We start from the raw sequence: 19,743 nt of genomic DNA on the forward strand, positions 1-19,743 counted from the left end.
GAGCAAAACATCTCCCCCCCCCCCCCCCCCGCTTAAAAAAATGTAAAATATTGGTACTTTGACAAATTTTTACTTAATTTAAAATTAAATATTTTAACTAGCTGATGAAAAGATTTTGTATTATATTCCCCCCCCCCCCTGGCCCCTCGTTTTTGTTCTGTTAATAGGGGCCGGGGGGGGGGGGGCAAGGCCATGTCAGCCTAGAACCTCTCATCCCCTGCCTTAAATTAAATAAACTACTTTATTCATATTTTTGTGAAAATTTACGCTAGGCTGGTCTGGGCTGCCCTCCATCCCCATAATTCTTTGTTTCCGGCCTGGCTGGCCAAAAACAAACATTTACACACAAAAATTAAGATCCTACTAAATTTAATCAAATTAGAAACTTGATTGTAGAAAAACATAAAATTATTGAAAAGAAACCTAAAAATGATAATGAGAATACTGAGTTTTGTACCCAGATATGCAGTGTTCTGAAGTCGGAGCTGGGAGCAGCAACATTTTTGGTGGAGCCGGAGCCGGATCCGGAGCCGTATTTTTCGTTAAAAACGGCTCCGGCTCTGGACTAGCTAAAAATGATTTTTTAAAGTAATATTATAATTTGGCAACGGTCTATTTCCATATAATAAACTGAAAAACTATTGTTACTTAAAGGGCGAATATAGGTTTGATATGATATGAGCTTATATCAAAGGTGCCATTGCATAGTTTTAGAATATCTATGTTAAATTTAAAAATTCAAAAAAATCCTTAAGTAGATTTTACAATTTTCGTGTTTTCTTCAACATATAATAAATGAGATGGCCTACAAAATCGTTTATTTTAGCCCTTTACAAGACTTTTTTTGGCTAGTTTTCTTAAGTTTAATTGATTATTTCATTGGCATGCATCTTAAATGATAATTAAAATGTTTATTTTATTTAATTATATAGTATTTTATTCAAATTTTAAATAGCGTCAAAAATTTTGCTTTATATTGCATCATAAAGATAAATATTAAGTTTTTAAATTTATTTTCTCTACTAAGATTTTAGATTTATTCATGATGAATACAATTTATTTATATAAAAATATATAATATGTAAAATATATTTACCCTTTGTAGCCTGGGTAAAGACACAAACATGATGCAACTTTTAGCAAACAAACATAATATTTTAATTTTGAAATATTTTTTAAAAATTAGTTTTCAGCCCTCCCTTTTTCAATGGACTTTTACAAAATTATGTTATGAAAAATTTATTTGATCAAAAGTAAAAGTTGCAGCATCCTTTTTTTTCCCATTCCTTTCGTCTTCATTATGACTATGATTGAACAAAAGCTTTATAATACAACCTTCCGACGCAGCCTTGTGTGATGCAGGGATGTTTGGATTTCTTAGGGAACCACACAAGTTACGCGAAATGGCGTAATTATATCAACGAATCAGTTCGGTTTTAGGCTAGAAACGGGCTTATACAGTTAAATATGTCAATGTCTTTAAGTTACTTATAATCTATATAATTGCACGCTTAAAATAAGCCCATATCATATCAAACCTATATTCGCCCTTTAACAAATAGACACACATCCTTCTACTTTTATATAGCTTTAATCAAATAAAAGCAAAATATTTTATATTATTTATTTTATTTATCAAATTCAATAATGCAAAAAATTGATATATTAATTTTAAGGTAGGAGCCGGAGCCGGAGCTGGAGCCGGAGCCGTATTTCCAAATACGGCTCTGCGGAGCCGGAGCCGCATCAAAATTATACGGCTCCGACACCCTGCTGATATATGTTTCCAAATCAAAATTGTGGAGGATGAACCACAAGAAGAACAAGAAAGGGGGGGGGGGGGTGGCATATTTACATATTCTATATTTTTTTTTTTTTGGCGGGGGGGTTGAGTCAACAAACATCCAGTCTTAATTTTATTTATAAAAAGAAAAATTGAAGAAATTTTTTTTTATTTTGGGGGGGGGGGGCAATTTTTTCTTTGGGCGATTTCTTTATAGAGGGTGGTAGTACCCTCCTCCAAAATAGTTATTAACCTTTCCAGGACTCATGTGAACCTATTTAAAGGAGAACCATATCGGTTCAGTGATTAGCAAGATCCTTCTGTTTTTCTTATATAAGGATTATACACTAAATTTAGCTTAATAAGGTTGCGTATGACATTTACAAAACTGTCTATAGATCTTAAGCAACTAAGTGAAAGTTAATAAGACCAACGGGATTTTGTTATATATTGCCTAAATAATGCTAGAACTCAATCCTAAAAGATTTCATCTCGTTGCTAAAAAGATCAAGGTATTTGAATCAGAGCATAAGAAAATATTCAATGTGCTTTTTCTTGCAATTTCACTGACTGTCTTTAATATGGATTTAAGAGGTTTTTTTTATACAAAACTATTTTGTTTCTTGTTATCCAGCATTAGATAATTGCACAACGGTTCTAAAATGGTATTACATTATGTTCTAGGTTAATATTTGATTAAATGGCAGGTAAAACAAAAAAATAAAAAATAAACATTTTTTGGGGAGATTTTTGTATCTAAATTCTGTGAATTCCAGGGTAACAACTTCAGAAGGCTATAAAAACTTTAATTTTTTATATTTTTCATTGATTTTAAAATGCAAACCTCCTCTAATATGATGAATATTAACATGGACTTTTAAAATAATTGATTTTCTAAAGTTCAATTTTTGGGTCTAAATAATTTTTTCCACAAAGTTGGATTCCTGGGCTCACTGTGTACCTGTAATAGAAAGAACAAAGTCCTCCCTACACTCCTGAGCATATCCTTCCTTAGTTTACCCAGGAGTCTGCTCTCCATAGATAGATAGATAGATAGATATCTGTACCTGTAATAGAAAGAACAAAGTCCTCCCTACACTCCTGAGCTATATCCTTCCTTAGTTTACCCAGGAGCCTGCTCACCATAGATAGATAGATAGATATCTGTACCTGTAATAGAAAGAACAAAGTCCTCCCTACACTCCTGAGCTATATCCTTCCTTAGTTTACCCAGGAGTCTGCTCACCATAGATAGATAGATAGATATCTGTACCTGTAATAGAAAGAACAAAGTCCTCCCTACACTCCTGAGCTATATCCTTCCTTAGTTTACCCAGGAGTCTGCTCTCCATAGATAGATAGATAGATAGATATCTGTACCTGTAATAGAAAGAACAAAGTCCTCCCTACACTCCTGAGCTATATCCTTCCTTAGTTTACCCAGGAGTCTGTTTGCCATAGATAGATAGATAGATAGATATCTGTACCTGTAATAGAAAGAAAAAAGTCCTCTCTACACTCCTGAGCTATATCCTTCCTTAGTTTACCCAGGAGTCTGCTCTCCATAGATAGATAGATAGATAGATATCTGTACCTGTAATAGAAAGAACAAAGTCCTCCCTACACTCCTGAGCTATATCCTTCCTTAGTTTACCCAGGAGTCTGTTTGCCATAGATAGATAGATAGATAGATATCTGTACCTGTAATAGAAAGAACAAAGTCCTCTCTACACTCCTGAGCTATATCCTTCCTTAGTTTACCCAGGAGTCTGCTCTCCATAGATAGATAGATAGATAGATATCTGTACCTGTAATAGAAAGAACAAAGTCCTCCCTACACTCCTGAGCTATATCCTTCCTTAGTTTACCCAGGAGCCTGCTCACCATAGATAGATAGATAGATATCTGTACCTGTAATAGAAAGAACAAAGTCCTGAGCTATATCCTTCCTTGGTTTACCCAGGAGCCTGCTCTCCATAGATAGATAGATAGATAGATAGATATCTGTACCTGTAATAGAAAGAACAAAGTCCTCTCTACACTCCTGAGCTATATCCTTCCTTAGTTACCCAGGAGTCTGCTCTCCATAGATAGATAGATAGATATCTGTACCTGTAATAGAAAGAACAAAGTCCTCCCTACACTCCTGAGCTATATCCTTCCTTAGTTTACCCAGGAGTCTGCTCTCCATAGATAGATAGATAGATAGATATCTGTACCTGTAATAGAAAGAACAAAGTCCTCCCTACACTCCTGAGCTATATCCTTCCTTAGTTTACCCAGGAGCCTGCTCACCATAGATAGATAGATAGATAGATAGATATCTGTACCTGTAATAGAAAGAACAAAGTCCTCTCTACACTCCTGAGCTATATCCTTCCTTAGTTTACCCAGGAGTCTGCTCTCCATAGATAGATAGATAGATAGATATCTGTACCTGTAATAGAAAGAACAAAGTCCTCCCTACACTCCTGAGCTATATCCTTCCTTAATTTACCCAGGAGTCTGCTCTCCATAGATAGATAGATAGATATCTGTACCTGTAATAGAAAGAACAAAGTCCTCCCTACACTCCTGAGCTATATCCTTCCTTAGTTTACCCAGGAGCCTGCTCACCATAGATAGATAGATAGATATCTGTACCTGTAATAGAAAGAACAAAGTCCTCTCTACACTCCTGAGCTATATCCTTCCTTAGTTTACCCAGGAGTCTGCTCACCATAGATAGATAGATAGATATCTGTACCTGTAATAGAAAGAACAAAGTCCTCCCTACACTCCTGAGCTATATCCTTCCTTAGTTTACCCAGGAGTCTGCTCTCCATAGATAGATAGATAGATAGATATCTGTACCTGTAATAGAAAGAACAAAGTCCTCCCTACACTCCTGAGCTATATCCTTCCTTAGTTTACCCAGGAGCCTGCTCGCCATAGATAGATAGATAGATATCTGTACCTGTAATAGAAAGAACAAAGTCCTCCCTACACTCCTGAGCTATATCCTTCCTTAGTTTACCCAGGAGCCTGCTCACCATAGATAGATAGATAGATAGATAGATATCTGTACCTGTAATAGAAAGAACAAAGTCCTCTCTACACTCCTGAGCTATATCCTTCCTTAGTTTACCCAGGAGTCTGCTCTCCATAGATAGATAGATAGATATCTGTACCTGTAATAGAAAGAACAAAGTCCTCCCTACACTCCTGAGCTATATCCTTCCTTAGTTTACCCAGGAGTCTGCTCTCCATAGATAGATAGATAGATAGATATCTGTACCTGTAATAGAAAGAACAAAGTCCTCCCTACACTCCTGAGCTATATCCTTCCTTAGTTTACCCAGGAGTCTGTTTGCCATAGATAGATAGATAGATAGATATCTGTACCTGTAATAGAAAGAACAAAGTCCTCCCTACACTCCTGAGCTATATCCTTCCTTAGTTTACCCAGGAGTCTGCTCTCCATAGATAGATAGATAGATAGATATCTGTACCTGTAATAGAAAGAACAAAGTCCTCCCTACACTCCTGAGCTATATCCTTCCTTAGTTTACCCAGGAGTCTGTTTGCCATAGATAGATAGATAGATAGATATCTGTACCTGTAATAGAAAGAACAAAGTCCTCTCTACACTCCTGAGCTATATCCTTCCTTAGTTTACCCAGGAGTCTGCTCTCCATAGATAGATAGATAGATAGATATCTGTACCTGTAATAGAAAGAACAAAGTCCTCCCTACACTCCTGAGCTATATCCTTCCTTAGTTTACCCAGGAGCCTGCTCACCATAGATAGATAGATAGATAGATAGATATCTGTACCTGTAATAGAAAGAACAAAGTCCTCTCTACACTCCTGAGCTATATCCTTCCTTAGTTTACCCAGGAGTCTGCTCTCCATAGATAGATAGATAGATATCTGTACCTGTAATAGAAAGAACAAAGTCCTCCCTACACTCCTGAGCTATATCCTTCCGTAGTTTACCCAGGAGTCTGCTCTCCATAGATAGATAGATAGATATCTGTACCTGTAATAGAAAGAACAAAGTCCTCCCTACACTCCTGAGCTATATCCTTCCTTAGTTTACCCAGGAGCCTGCTCACCATAGATAGATAGATAGATATCTGTACCTGTAATAGAAAGAACAAAGTCCTCTCTACACTCCTGAGCTATATCCTTTCTTAGTTTACCCAGGAGTCTGCTCTCCATAGATAGATAGATAGATATCTGTACCTGTAATAGAAAGAACAAAGTCCTCCCTACACTCCTGAGCTATATCCTTCCTTAGTTTACCCAGGAGTCTGCTCTCCATAGATAGATAGATAGATAGATATCTGTACCTGTAATAGAAAGAACAAAGTCCTCCCTACACTCCTGAGCTATATCCTTCCTTAGTTTACCCAGGAGCCTGCTCGCCATAGATAGATAGATAGATATCTGTACCTGTAATAGAAAGAACAAAGTCCTCCCTACACTCCTGAGCTATATCCTTCCTTAGTTTACCCAGGAGCCTGCTCACCATAGATAGATAGATAGATAGATAGATATCTGTACCTGTAATAGAAAGAACAAAGTCCTCTCTACACTCCTGAGCTATATCCTTCCTTAGTTTACCCAGGAGTCTGCTCTCCATAGATAGATAGATAGATATCTGTACCTGTAATAGAAAGAACAAAGTCCTCCCTACACTCCTGAGCTATATCCTTCCTTAGTTTACCCAGGAGTCTGCTCTCCATAGATAGATAGATAGATAGATATCTGTACCTGTAATAGAAAGAACAAAGTCCTCCCTACACTCCTGAGCTATATCCTTCCTTAATTTACCCAGGAGTCTGCTCGCCCACTTCTGCTTCACCTCCAACTTCTCATTCTAGAATAAAGAATAAGATATGTTTTGGACTATTTAGATAATCAATGATCAAGTTTTTTTTTTAAATTGATAAAATCTGATTTGTAAAAAGCAACAATGATATATTTCTACATATATTGATATTTTCTTACACAGAAAAGTTTCTTTATGTAATCAACATACATTATCTAGGGATCTAAAGGGATAAGACAATTAATGACTGATAAATTGGTGTACATTACCAATGATCATTCACAAAATTACCCCTTCTGACTTCTGTAGATAAAAATTGAACACTCATCTTAATAAACCAACAAATCAAAACTCTATAAAAGTCCCCAAAGTTGTGAAGTCAACGAAAAAAAAAACTTTGGAGCCCATTGTCCCCTCCCTCCCTGTACATTATTTATATACAAGATAGATAGACACCTAATAATAGAATCAAAATGCTGAACAGACAGAGTTTTTGTTTGGAAAGTAAGATAATCTATCCTCATTTTGTGTCTTTTTATAACAACAAGCTCTTGTTCTTATTTAGGAATCTGTCTTGGATACTTTTCATTATTTCTTTTCTTTTATATCTGGATTGTTTTAGTCAGTAATTTTATTTAATTCTAATCCACAAATGTTAGCTGTTCTTAAAACCAATTATAAAGCTAGTTTTAATTTATATTAATAATGCTCTTGTAGTATATTTCTTAAATTTAAAATCAATGTTCTCTTGAAGTTTGCCATGGTAAACATTATCACGTGATATTCAAAACTTTTCGAAATGGAAGATCATTGGTGTGTGGAAGGGGGGTGTAAGAGTGTTGTGAAACCCCGCTTATATAAAATTATTAATAATTACCTACCATTTTTTTTAAGGTTTACACACACCCAGAAATGCCACTAAGTGATATGATTTGTTTTAAATAACAGTATATTTCTAGTATATAAAACTTATTAAAAATTATCATTTTATGTTACTTTGCTATAATTATTCTCTACAATGATAGGCCTGTTGTTAAACATGGTCGTTTTACAGTATTTGCCTTGTTTATGCTAATTGCATTATTTTAAACCTACCATTAATTCATCTTTGCATCTTCTTTCTTCTTCTAGACTCATCCTTTTCTCGTGTTTCTTGAAGTATTTTCGTTTAGCTGCCTAAAATATGTTTTTTTTATTTTATTATTATATCTAGGGGCACTTGAGGTAAGGGGAGGGAGTAAGTTAAACCTTCAATTTCAATTTTAGTTTTGAAAAGAAAAAGTAAAAAATGAATTTTCAGGGGTGATTTCTCTTGGAAGGGTAAAGGTAACCTCCCCAAAAATAGATGCTTCACTGTAAGGGAGGAACTTATCATATCATTTCATCATAGACAGACACACAGACTATTAGAAGAGCAGCCATTCTATAAAAATGTATCTCAATATTTTAATACTTTACCTGTAAATTGAACCATGTGTAGGCAAATGTTTTGACATGAGGTAGCAAAGCTTCTATGAAGGGATGGAACTCATCCTAAAAAGTAAAAAAAATCATTTCAATGTTATATGTCATGGCGTTTTCCCAGAAAGTGCCTTTTTAAGCACAAAAACACCTTCCCCCACTTATTTTTCAAATAAATTGAAAGAAAGGGAGGAAGTTGGTGGTTTGTTATAGTTTGTTCGTTTATTATTTAAAGTCAGGTAAGGTTTAGTTATATTGGGTACTGGGTAGCCCCCCAAAGGGCTAGGGCAACACTGCAGGGTTAGTACTCCTTGTATAGTTTAGGCATAGGAAAAAAATCCTCCCTTATTTTTTATTCCTTTCCACAATAAGTAGGAGAAGGTTCAGTTTTCAATTATCATTTAAATTTAAGCTCATCAAAAAGAGGAGTCTAGGGGCGCAAATGCTAAAAAACGAACTATATATATTAATTCAGACATTATGTAAGTCATATTCTGATTTAAAATAATTTAGAAATTACACAAGACATTACTCTAAAACAATACCCACATATGGATCTATATACAAAGATGACAACAGCCAAGAGTAGCGAAGCACAAAAAACTCATGGAATGGACAAAGTGAGTTATAAAGCAGATGTTCATTTCTCATAACATTGAGAAGAAAAAAAGATAATATAAAAGAAAATCACGAAACCTTAAAAATACCGTTACATCTGTTGAAGCATGATTGGCAGACAGACGGGGCTGTCTATCTTTAATAGCAGCTGAGAAAATCACATTTCCCACATAGCGTTACGGACTGACTGACGGTTGGACGGAGAGACAAAGTGAATTATAGAGTAGCTTCGCTAATAATAACATAGAATTGAAATGATCTGTGAAATTAGTACAGGGAAATTATTACATCATGGTAATAAATGCTGAATACTTAATGTTTAAGCATATTTGGGCTGTTCATTTTAATCTTACAAAGGCTGGGCTTTTAGAATGAAAATCAGCTAAAATATATAGAATGTTTTGCTTATCTTACATTTTTTAAGAATAATTTTTTATAATATGGATTAAAATAAACGTAATTTATATCTAGTATGACTTCGATATCGTTAATATCAACTGTATTAAAACCGATACTAAGCCTTACTGAAAAATCCTGTATTGCATCGTATTACAGACAATTTACAACGAAATTTCAGTTATGTAAACATATTTACCCCCCCCCCCTTCCCACTTTTAAAAGGTTTAATCAGTAATAAGTAGGCAAAATCGTGGATAAGTCCGCTAATATATTTCTTTACGGGTTAACATCAAAGGAAAACATACACAGTATGGTCCCATAATAGTGTTCCATTTATCCTACATTCCATAGTCATGGGAGGTGTATTTGTATTTGGGTAATTTGTTCCTTAAGATCCATAAAAAGCTGGCAGGGGAAAAATTGTCGTCTATTTAGGTTGCTGATATGGACCTAATTTTTTGTTTGTTCATCCAGTAGGAGGGGAGGAAATAAGGTAAAGCGGGTGGATGGTTGGTATCTGCCTGCTGTGAGTATTACTTAAGTAGAGTACATAAAATCTGGTGCAACATCCTTTTATTTATACCGTTATATAATATCGATTTGCGGCGTTTTAAATGAAAATTCTACTTGCAATTTCCAGGCTATTTAACGCAATCCCTGTTTTAATATGTGCACACACATACATAAGGATAGGGATACTTTTAAACAATTGTTACAAAAAAACCTAAGTTAAAGATATTTTGGTAGTTATTGCCAATAAATTGCTACTCTCAATGTTTTTTTTTAATCCATTAAGACTTTAAGTAACTCATTTTGACATTAATTTGCCTTTCAAGCCTTTAAAGAATATGAAACAATATAGGAAAATTTAGATATTTATGAGAACATAAGTTAAATTTTAAATAAGATAAAAGTCAAGAGAGAGAGAGGAGTTGGTAAATAGCAAATGTAGAGAGAATGAAAGGAGGAATTTGAAAGGGAAAAATTTTACTCGAGCCTTTTTTGGACCCTGTGGGACTATCAAAATTTTTACTTAACCAAACCTACAATGAGCAAAAAGTTCGCATATGATCCATGTAATATTAAAGGAAAACCTTCAAATTACGGAGCTGACAAACATATTGACTTGTTGAAAAACTTTCCTTAAACTTACAAAATGTTTTAAAGAATCACAATCCTTTTCCCTACAAACACACGTACATGACTTTATATGAAATGATAATGGGATTGAAATTGAATCCTAAATTCATCCAGGTTTTATATTACCTTCTATAGTTTCTGCAGGGATGCAGGGATGGAGCAATTGAAAATTAATACATCTTACCATAAAATAAAATAACTATGTAGTTTTATAGTCTTTATAAAAATTAGATAATATTAATTCAATAAATAATTTTTTTTGTACAATACCTTCAAACTAGAAGAGAATTTCTATTTATTTTTTCATTCAATTAAATAAAAAATAGTAATGAATGGATTCCTAAAGCGATAAAGCTTGGAATATTTTTAATTAAACCTAAAAACGTAAGTACGAGCTTTTTTTAATCCATGGTACGACATATTAACATTCTTTTTTTTAACTTTTAAATTTTTTTGTTTTCAGAAATAAAAGAACTTATTAACATTTTTGATTTTATTTGGTTGCTATAAACAAAATTTGAATTTGATAATTTGAAATAACTGTCTTTTGTTCGTGACTTAAAACATTCAACTATCTAAAAATAATTTGAAAAAAATATCATGAATATTCTCGAGTATAGAAAGAAATGCCTAATCTTATCAATTTAAAAGTATTTGTAAGGCACTCATTGGTATGCATTTACTTCTTTTCCAAAAAAAATCTTTATTACACAGAAATTTTATATTCAGGCCGATCAAGGATTTTTCACAAACACTCATTGAACTTTGAATATACCATAAGTCATAACTAGAGTTTTATGGCATTCAAACTAAAACACATATTGCATATAAACTTTGAATAAATAAACCAAAATCAAATCTATCAAACACTATGCTTAGGTACCATTGTCTGTTTACAAAATAGGCTTCCTTATCACAAATAGATATGCCTAACTACCTCACTGATTTAGTGGTTAAAATATCTAGTAAAAAAGTAGGTAAACATAACTTTATTTTCTTATTTTTTTGTATCCTTACCTTAAATTAAGCAATTTTATAAAAACAAATGGGTCTCTAAATTGATTATAAATATATGAAATATGGTTAATTTTGTGAAGGTTGACAAGAATTAAATGTAACTGATCGAAATATATTCCTACTTTTGAGCTGTTTGTGAATGGTTTCTTTTCAACTCTAGTGTCGTGATTGTTTTAACGTTTATTTGATTCTGCCCTGCATTATTTAAAGAAATTAGGTAAAGGCATTTTTCCAACCCAATTTTAAAAATCCACGAATTAACGTGCAAAAATATTGTCCATGTAGGTGTAGGAATATTCAGGATTTCAAGTTAATGTTTTCAAAACTTGGCAGAAAAAGTGGCGTCAATCAATACACACACACACATACATACACACACACTCACACACACACACTCACACACATGCAGAAACTTTCAATGAAATTCCATTTCGATAACATATGATCAGTTTTTAAAAGCAATTTTAACTCAACTTTACTTTTCGTAATTTTAATACCTACAATAAAACGATATCTTTCAAAGCATTTTAATAAAAATAGAAAATATAGTTAGATAATCTTTTTGACTGTGTATTTTTTAGTTAGGGCCAATTTATGTTTATTTTTTTTAACCAAAGAACGGATATAGATTCAATCTCTTACTAAAACCAAAAAAATGAAAAATAATGTTTAAAGCTGTGAGTGCAAAAGTTAGATTATGTTAAAAGTGTGACAACCAATAGATAAGGCAAGACGTTTACTTTCGACACCATCTTTTAATTCAGTGTCTTTTCAATCAAGCATATACAAAATAAATAGTTAGGTAAATAGTTAATGATCGTCCCGCAAGGTTAAGGTAGAGCTAAGGTGAAAATACAACGAAACCCGCTACTTCGTTTTCTTACCATGATCCAACACTTTTTACTTGTCTATTAACTTAAATGTATTAAATATGCTACTTTGTGAAAATAGATTGATGAATTTTTGTATTCCTTTCATTTCTTAAGCATATTATTGGTAATCTAGTGAAGTTTATTGCTTTTCTATAAATGAATCATTTTGAATTTAAATTTAAGTATTTAAGTAGATAAATTTATATTACTAGTGAACTAGTGAAGCACATTTTTAAAGATTTTATTCTAATTTTAATGTTAGATTTAAAAAATCAAACCAAAAAAGTGTTCATTTGATAAAATTTTTAACAGTCTTAGAAGGTTTTATCTGTACAACAATATAAACTGTAACATATTTAAAACTGTAGCCACTCAGTATGGATATTATTATACATAGAATACGTGGGGGCAATTTTGATGTCAATAAAGGTTGCTAACATGAAACTCTTTTATTGGTCAGTTCGTTCATTTAGTAGAAGGGAAGGGCATTGGGTAAAGAGTGTAGATGGGGGCTAGGGTTATCGCTATTTTAGCTATCTGCGAGTATCACTTTATTAAAATACAAAAAATCTGGTGCAACATCAAAGTAATAATATATCTATTCTCTCAGCCACCATCTATTGCTAGGAAATAATTCTCACCAAAGAGGTGCCAATCTTATCAACCCTTGACTGTTCATATTTCCATTTAAACTGCTCGCCCGAATGCACCGCCGTCAGGCCGAGCTCTTCCGCTGTTTCACTGTCAATCTCGCCGTTATCACCGCCGGCCGACTGTTGTACAACACTTAACACGTTATTTGGTACACTTAACACTGCTGCACTGTTGGGCGACATTTGGGCGGGTACAGCCACCGTTATAGTTGTCAACTGCAGCGGTAGTCCATTACCGCCGGTAACGGTAACAGTAGTTTGACCCGCATTCCCGCCGAGCCCGCCGTGATTCTGCGGCGATAACGATACCTGGGCGTGTGTTTGGCCCGCCCCCACATCACTATGGCTACTGACTAAATGAGTAGTTGTTGCCATAATTGGAAAAGATCCCAGAAATACGCAGAAAATGCGTCACACGCACACACACGCACCGCAGCCGTTTATTAAGGAGCTCGTGCCAAACAAAACTTTTTTTCTTGGCACTGATTTTGATGTTGTTTTGGCACAGTGACGAGTTATACTTGGCAGACAACTAGCCCGAGTTGCTCCTAGCTAGGAGAAGGAGGCGTGTGTGTGTGTCCAGCTATGTGGGTGTATGTACATTGTACATATATAGCTGCGCTTACAGTTTGTAGCGGGCCGGCTAACGTACAGCATCATTTAACTTCAAAAACAGGGATGAAAAAACATGTATTTTTACCAGTTTTTTTAACTTAACTTTAAATTTTTAATGCTACCTATATCTATCAGATTTAAAATTTATTTTCTTTAAAGTTTATTATTTACCCCTGTCAATGATTTTAAATAGATCTAAACATGCTCACAAGTAAATACCTAAGAAGGAAAGACGGAGCTTTCCCGTGTAATTTCGAAGATTTCATATTAGAGTTAGGAATTCTAGAGTCTCCTGAGAAAATATTAACTATTTTATTTTAAATTATTTTAAAAAGAATAAGATTAACTTTGAAGAATCTATTTGATTAAAGTTTTTTATGGGATATTTCATTTAAAGAAAAAAAAATTTTCTCTAACTTTTCCGTCAGTAAATTTGATAATAATAAACTTTTTTACATCAAATACACCATTTTGAACATGAAAATTCCAAACTATTTATATTCTTTTAAGACTTTATTTTCAAACGCTTTTTAAATTCTTAATATTTAGAAAACTCTAACATGATTGCTCTTATCTGTAACTCTATTAACACATATTTCGTTATACTACTCTACAGGTGCTTTCAAAGGAGGCACAGGAAAGGGCAGAATGGCAGAAAGGAAACAAAAAGGGGGAGGAGAAAGGATATCCCCCCCTTGAGAGGAGGAAATATGAAAGGTAAATACACTCCCAGAGAAAATAAGAAAAAGTGTTTTAACGAAAAATAAAGCTTTTTGCATAATTGCTGTAAAAAAAATTAAGGCTGATGTAAATATTATTTTTACTATCTTTAGAAGATCATCTAAGATTGGTAGTCTGAGACAGTTTTAATAAACTTATTTTAGAGAAATTGAATTGAACATTAATATATGTTTATTGTTTAACAATCATAATGAATATCAAGAATAAAAATAACAATATGAAAGGATAAGAAAATTGAAGGCTTGTTCTATAATATAAAATAGTATGTTTTTAGTCCTTTGTCAAAGTTCTCAGAAAAGGTTGGTCTTAACTTATTGTACTTTTTAGCTTTGAAAATGTCTTTGGGTGGTTTTAGGCTATTTTTCTGACTTCTCCTATTCTATCCTAGAAGCAAGGGACAAAGCAACTAGTTTTAATATTTTGCTGTAAAGCAGGAACATTATGTTGGAGGAAAGATGTGCAGGAAAAGAAATATATACTTGAAAATGAAGGCTTTAAACAAAGTTCTATACGAGGCATAGTCGAAAAATATAGCTAAAAGTGCATACTTTATTTGTTCTACAATAAAAATAGCATAATGGCATAATAGCATAATGGCCTTGACCATGTTATCTAGTGAAATATAGATTAATCTATGTATAAAAAAATTTCAAATCTATACCTTTTTTAAAACTTTGACCATACATTGGAATATAAGATGCTGTTCTAAGTATATGTAGAGTGTAAGATGTGTATTCAATTCCGCATATTTAATTGAAATTTGTTTTATTATCGCACAAAGACAAAATAGTAACTAAATAAGGGGGAGTGTTTAATTCTAAACGGTTAGCAAATGAAATAGAACCGTTTGCGTTGTTGTAATAATATGCAATTATGCTGAGGTGAAATGTAAAATTTGCGGAAATTAGGGAACACCAGACTGTAATTCTATCTAGCAAGAACACGCTAGGAATACGCTGCTATAGAATTAATGGATTGGATATATTATTACTTGGATGTTGCAACATACTTTCATGTACTCTGATTAAGCAATGCTCGCAGCAGGCTAAAATAACGATACCACTCATCCATCCCCTTTACCCCAACCATTTCCTTCCTACCGGATGAACGAACTGGCCAGTAAACCAGCTCCATGTTAGCGACCTAAATTGAGAATGATTTTTCTCCTGTCATAATATCCACGTAAGTTCTACATCCATATTATTTACATAGTTTGTTCGTAAATAAAGTAAGAAGTTTATAAAATTTAGAAAAAAAAGAACTTTAAGTTGCCTCGCTTCTAATATTGTCATCCTTGTTTCCTAAAACATTGTTATCTATTCTTTCATTAAAAATTTTAACTCTTTTTCTGAAAAATAAGATAAAATCACAAGAAAACTTTTTCTCGTATTCATTTGAATCCGGTGGATAGGAACCGGTTCTCATGAATACGAAAAAACTATGTCTAGCATCGTATTATATCCAGTTTTCTACGAATATAGAAATGTACAATCATAAGATTAAAACTATTTTTTTTAGCCGGTGCCTTCGGCACCTCGGGGCTAAAAAAACTAGTTTTAATCTTATAATTGTACATTCTATATCCGCGGAAAGCCGTTTATAATACGATACGAGAAATAACTATTCTCGTATTCATTCGAATCCGGTGGACAGGAACCGGTTCTCATCAATACGAAAAAACTATGTCTAGCATCGTATTATAAACCGCTTTCTAAGAATATAGAAATGTACAATCATAAGACTAAAACCATTTTTTAGCCCGTGCCTTCGGCACCTCGGGGCTAAAAAAACTGGTTTTAATCTAATAATTGTACATTCTATATCCGCGGAAAGCGGTTTATAATACGATGAAAGAAATAACTATTTTTAAATTCATTTCTTTTCTTATAACTGGACGTAAAAGCCGTAAAATGTTTGTAATGGAAATATTTAATTTGGAAACTAACTTAAGTAGTTGGATGTGTATCTATGCCTTTGTGAGCTGACAAAGCACAATAAAACAATTTGCATTTAAATATCATAGGTAGAAAAGTTTGGACAAAGTTTTTTCCACAGAATTAAAATCTAATAATAAATCCTCAAAGCATAGGCGTGCCGAAAGGTGGTGTATCGGAGTGTTTTGACCCCCCCCCCCCCCCCGAAAAGTTAAGAGGTGTTTAAAGAAGCCCCTTTTACACCACCATACATCCCCTAATACACATATCTGAAACATCAAAGGAAGGCGTAAAGTTAAAAAAGTCACACATCTCTAAAATTTAAGGCGGGTGTGAAAATAAATTACCTGGATTTACGCTTGTTTGTGTATGTTTGCGTGAGAGGGGGGGAGGGTACCCCCCTCTCTTATATACTTGATTTCATAGTAAGATCTTTGCACTAAAAATGTGAAATGGTTATCTAATATTCCCTGTGAAAAAAAAAAAACATGATATGTTCCTATTTCTCACGCTTATTACTATACCATCTATCTTAATAAAATGACATCTATGTTTTTTACGAGAAAATACGAAAAATGAATATTAAAAAAGAAAAAGTATATCGATAAAGATATTCAGCTGTAACCAACAACTGAATTAATTTTAAAGCAATATTTGATAATTTCAGATGACTTTTATTCATTTTTGGGGGTTCGTAGTAAAGACATAGACAAAGACAAAGACATCATTTTAGAATTATTTTGCTTTTTGGCTATAACTGATTCCTGAAAAATATTGGGCGAAAAGACAGAAATTATAAAGTGGCTGAGAATCTAATGATAAATTCAGGATTTAAATCAAAAAGCGATAATTATCGGATTTTCAAGGTTTTACTAAAATAATCTAAGCATCTTTCTTCCCTTTACAAATTAAATTATATATTTAAAAGCGAAGCTTTTCTATAATTAGGGTCGGTCTGTTGGTCCTGTCGATTTCAAACTTTGCATGATGATTCCTATAACAGTTAAGTAGAGTAGCAACTCTTTAGTCGTTAACCAGAAAGTCCGTACGTCCATTTAAAACATGCTGATATTTTACTTTTTGACAACAACTTTTTGTATGAAATGATAATCCTATTCATCAGATTTTTGGAATAATGATTCCAATATTATAAACAGAACATCTCTATAATTTAATCTTAAAAATGAAAGTATGTCATCCTTGTTAGAGTTTGATCAATTAATTAAAATTTTATTAAACACGCCCATAGGAACTAGAATTTGTCAAAAACTCAAAACAATTGGATGAGCCTTTGAAGTTTTTTTTTCATATGCGAGTTTAAGCTATTCTGGAGGTTAAATATTATTAAAAGCGAAGCTTTTCTATAATTAGGGTCGGTCCGTCCGTCCGTCCGTCCGTACGTCCGTCCGTCCGTCCGTCCGAGATAGTTAGCTTTTATTCGTTAATTTAGGCATGTTAAAATTGTCCTATCGATTTCAAACTTTGCATGGTGATTCCTGTAGTAGTTAGGTACGACTTAGAAAGCGTAGCAACTCTATAATCGTTATCAGAATGTCCGTACGTCCATTTTAAACATGTTGATTTTTGTACTTTTTTAATAACAATTTTTTGTGTGATGAAATTATCCGATCGATCTGATTTTTTTATTACTGATTCCTATTACAATAAGGTACAATATTATGAGCGAAGCAACTCTACAGTCAAGTATTAAAAATGTCAGTATGTCCTTAAACAGAATTCTGTATTTAAGAAGTTTTGCAACAAATTTACGTATAATTTTGTCAAACCTTTTATTTTCATATTTTATATTTTTAGTTCTGACACTCAACAAAAGTTAATGTTCGTCTGTCATATCGTTTCAGAGCTTCGCTCTTATGGATGTTGTCATCCTTGTTTTTTTGTTGATAAATTCATAAAATATATATATTACAAAAAAAATTAAAAATAAAAATTCTAGTCAATATACCCCCAAAACATATATAACCATTATGTGTTTATGTATGTGACAGTGTTAAAAAGAAAACATTATCCGTTAGTCCAACAGTCATATAGTTACTATACAATCACATTACAGTTTATAGTTAGCCTGAACCGAAATGTGTATGTGATACAATGGTTTTCCATGATTGTTGAACCAGACTATTATGTGTTACATCAAGTTAATCAGGTGTGAAAACAATTCAGGGAGAAAAGAACAGATACTGGGGGATTTTCTTTTGGTGTCCAAATAATACAACGTGAATTATTATAATAGGAATGTTTGCTATAATTCCTTTAATATGAAGTAGCAAGGTTTGTATTGTCTAAAGTTAAAGATTTAGGCAATTGCTTGCTCGATTTGGCTAAACCTTCCTGTATTTCCCTAAAGGCTAGGGTTAAAGCAACGAGTATATATTTAATACATAATAAAAACAAAAAAAGCAACATAGTAGCTTTTAAATATAAAACTCATCACCATAAAACAGACTGACAAAAAAGACTTGTTGAGTACATTAAAATCTTCAAATAAAATTCCATCTATCGACAATAACAGCTGTGAAAAATAAATTTAATTTCCTGTTTTTAGACAGACGAACAGATATTTGAATTATAGAGTAACTTCGCCAGTAAAAATTTGTCAAAACTAAAATATCTAATGTTATCTTTCTTACTGTAATATAGGATGCTATAATTATCAAAAATTGCTTAAATTGTTGTACGTTTTGTCCGGACACTAAATGATCTTTATATATTTACTAAAAGTTCCTTTTTTTGACGTTTTCATTCATTTGAAAGACAATGGTGTCATGTTTAATGTTTACATAAACAAAAATTATAAATATTCTTATTAAAAATGCGTATTACATATATATTTTTATTCCCCGGCCTATTTATCTTTTTTTTATCAATCTCTTTTAATCTCTCTATCTATCTGTATCTATACATCAATCTAAATGATTCCGTAAAAAATTTAGTTGAAAATCTACCTTAGTTAAAAAGATATATAGACACATGAGCAAGAAAATTTAGATTTTTGGGCATTTATGCAGTATGCCAATAAAATATTTTGAGTCATGTATCGCTTTTGGTTATTAAACAGTTTTATTTCAGTTATTTTACTTTTAATATAGATTTTTAAGATTTATTGTCAGTAAATAATTTAAACAAATTGTCCATCTTTTTGCAATCAATATTTAATTTTGTTTTAAATCAAAGAGCTTTTTTACATTTAGATTATATTACTGAAATTTTGATTACATTTTACTACAAGAATTATTATATTCACTTGATATTTGAACTGCTAATTCCTAGGATCATTAGACACGATGCTATAGACAAAGAATCTCTTTAATTAAGTCTTAAAATGTAAGTAAGTCCATAATAATCTCCCTGTATTTAAGTATTGTTTAGACTTCTAAATAATGGTGGACTTTAAATGGACTTTTGACCATCTAATTTGTTGAGCTTCGCTTTTATGTAAGGTTTTCCAACTTTGTTAAACTCTACTCACAAACAAGTTTATTCATAGACGTAGGAAAAACCAACATACTCTAATTATAAGATAGCTGTGCTACCAATAAAAGTTACCAGAATAATAGAATCCAAGGAATACATCTTAACTGTAGAAACTTAACACTTGTGAGATGACTGTCATTATAAAACTAAACCATTCCTCTAATCAAATTGTACACTGTAAATATATCATCCTGTGAA

At 32.7% G+C, this 19,743-nt stretch overlaps 1 protein-coding gene across 3 annotated transcripts in view; it reads right to left on the reverse strand.

Annotated features, from left to right (window-relative positions):
* Window positions 1-13,595, reverse strand: part of LOC145313455 (uncharacterized) — a 33,692-nt gene extending 20,097 nt beyond the window's left edge. For all 3 annotated transcript variants that reach the window (XM_080152901.1, XM_080152894.1, XM_080152886.1), the window contains exons 1-4: window positions 12,749-13,595; window positions 8,059-8,133; window positions 7,696-7,776; window positions 6,543-6,648 (exon numbers count right to left, since the gene is read on the reverse strand). In XM_080152901.1, the coding sequence (XP_080009027.1) occupies window positions 6,543-6,648; window positions 7,696-7,776; window positions 8,059-8,133; window positions 12,749-13,135 (649 nt within the window). In that variant the 5' untranslated portion in view covers window positions 13,136-13,595. The remainder of the gene's footprint in view (window positions 1-6,542; window positions 6,649-7,695; window positions 7,777-8,058; window positions 8,134-12,748) is intronic.
* Window positions 13,596-19,743: the final 6,148 nt, after the last annotated feature.

This window comes from Acartia tonsa, chromosome 1, assembly GCF_053477335.1.
Source record: "Acartia tonsa isolate MP-2025a chromosome 1, ASM5347733v1, whole genome shotgun sequence".
Lineage (NCBI taxonomy): Eukaryota > Metazoa > Arthropoda > Copepoda > Calanoida > Acartiidae > Acartia > Acartia tonsa.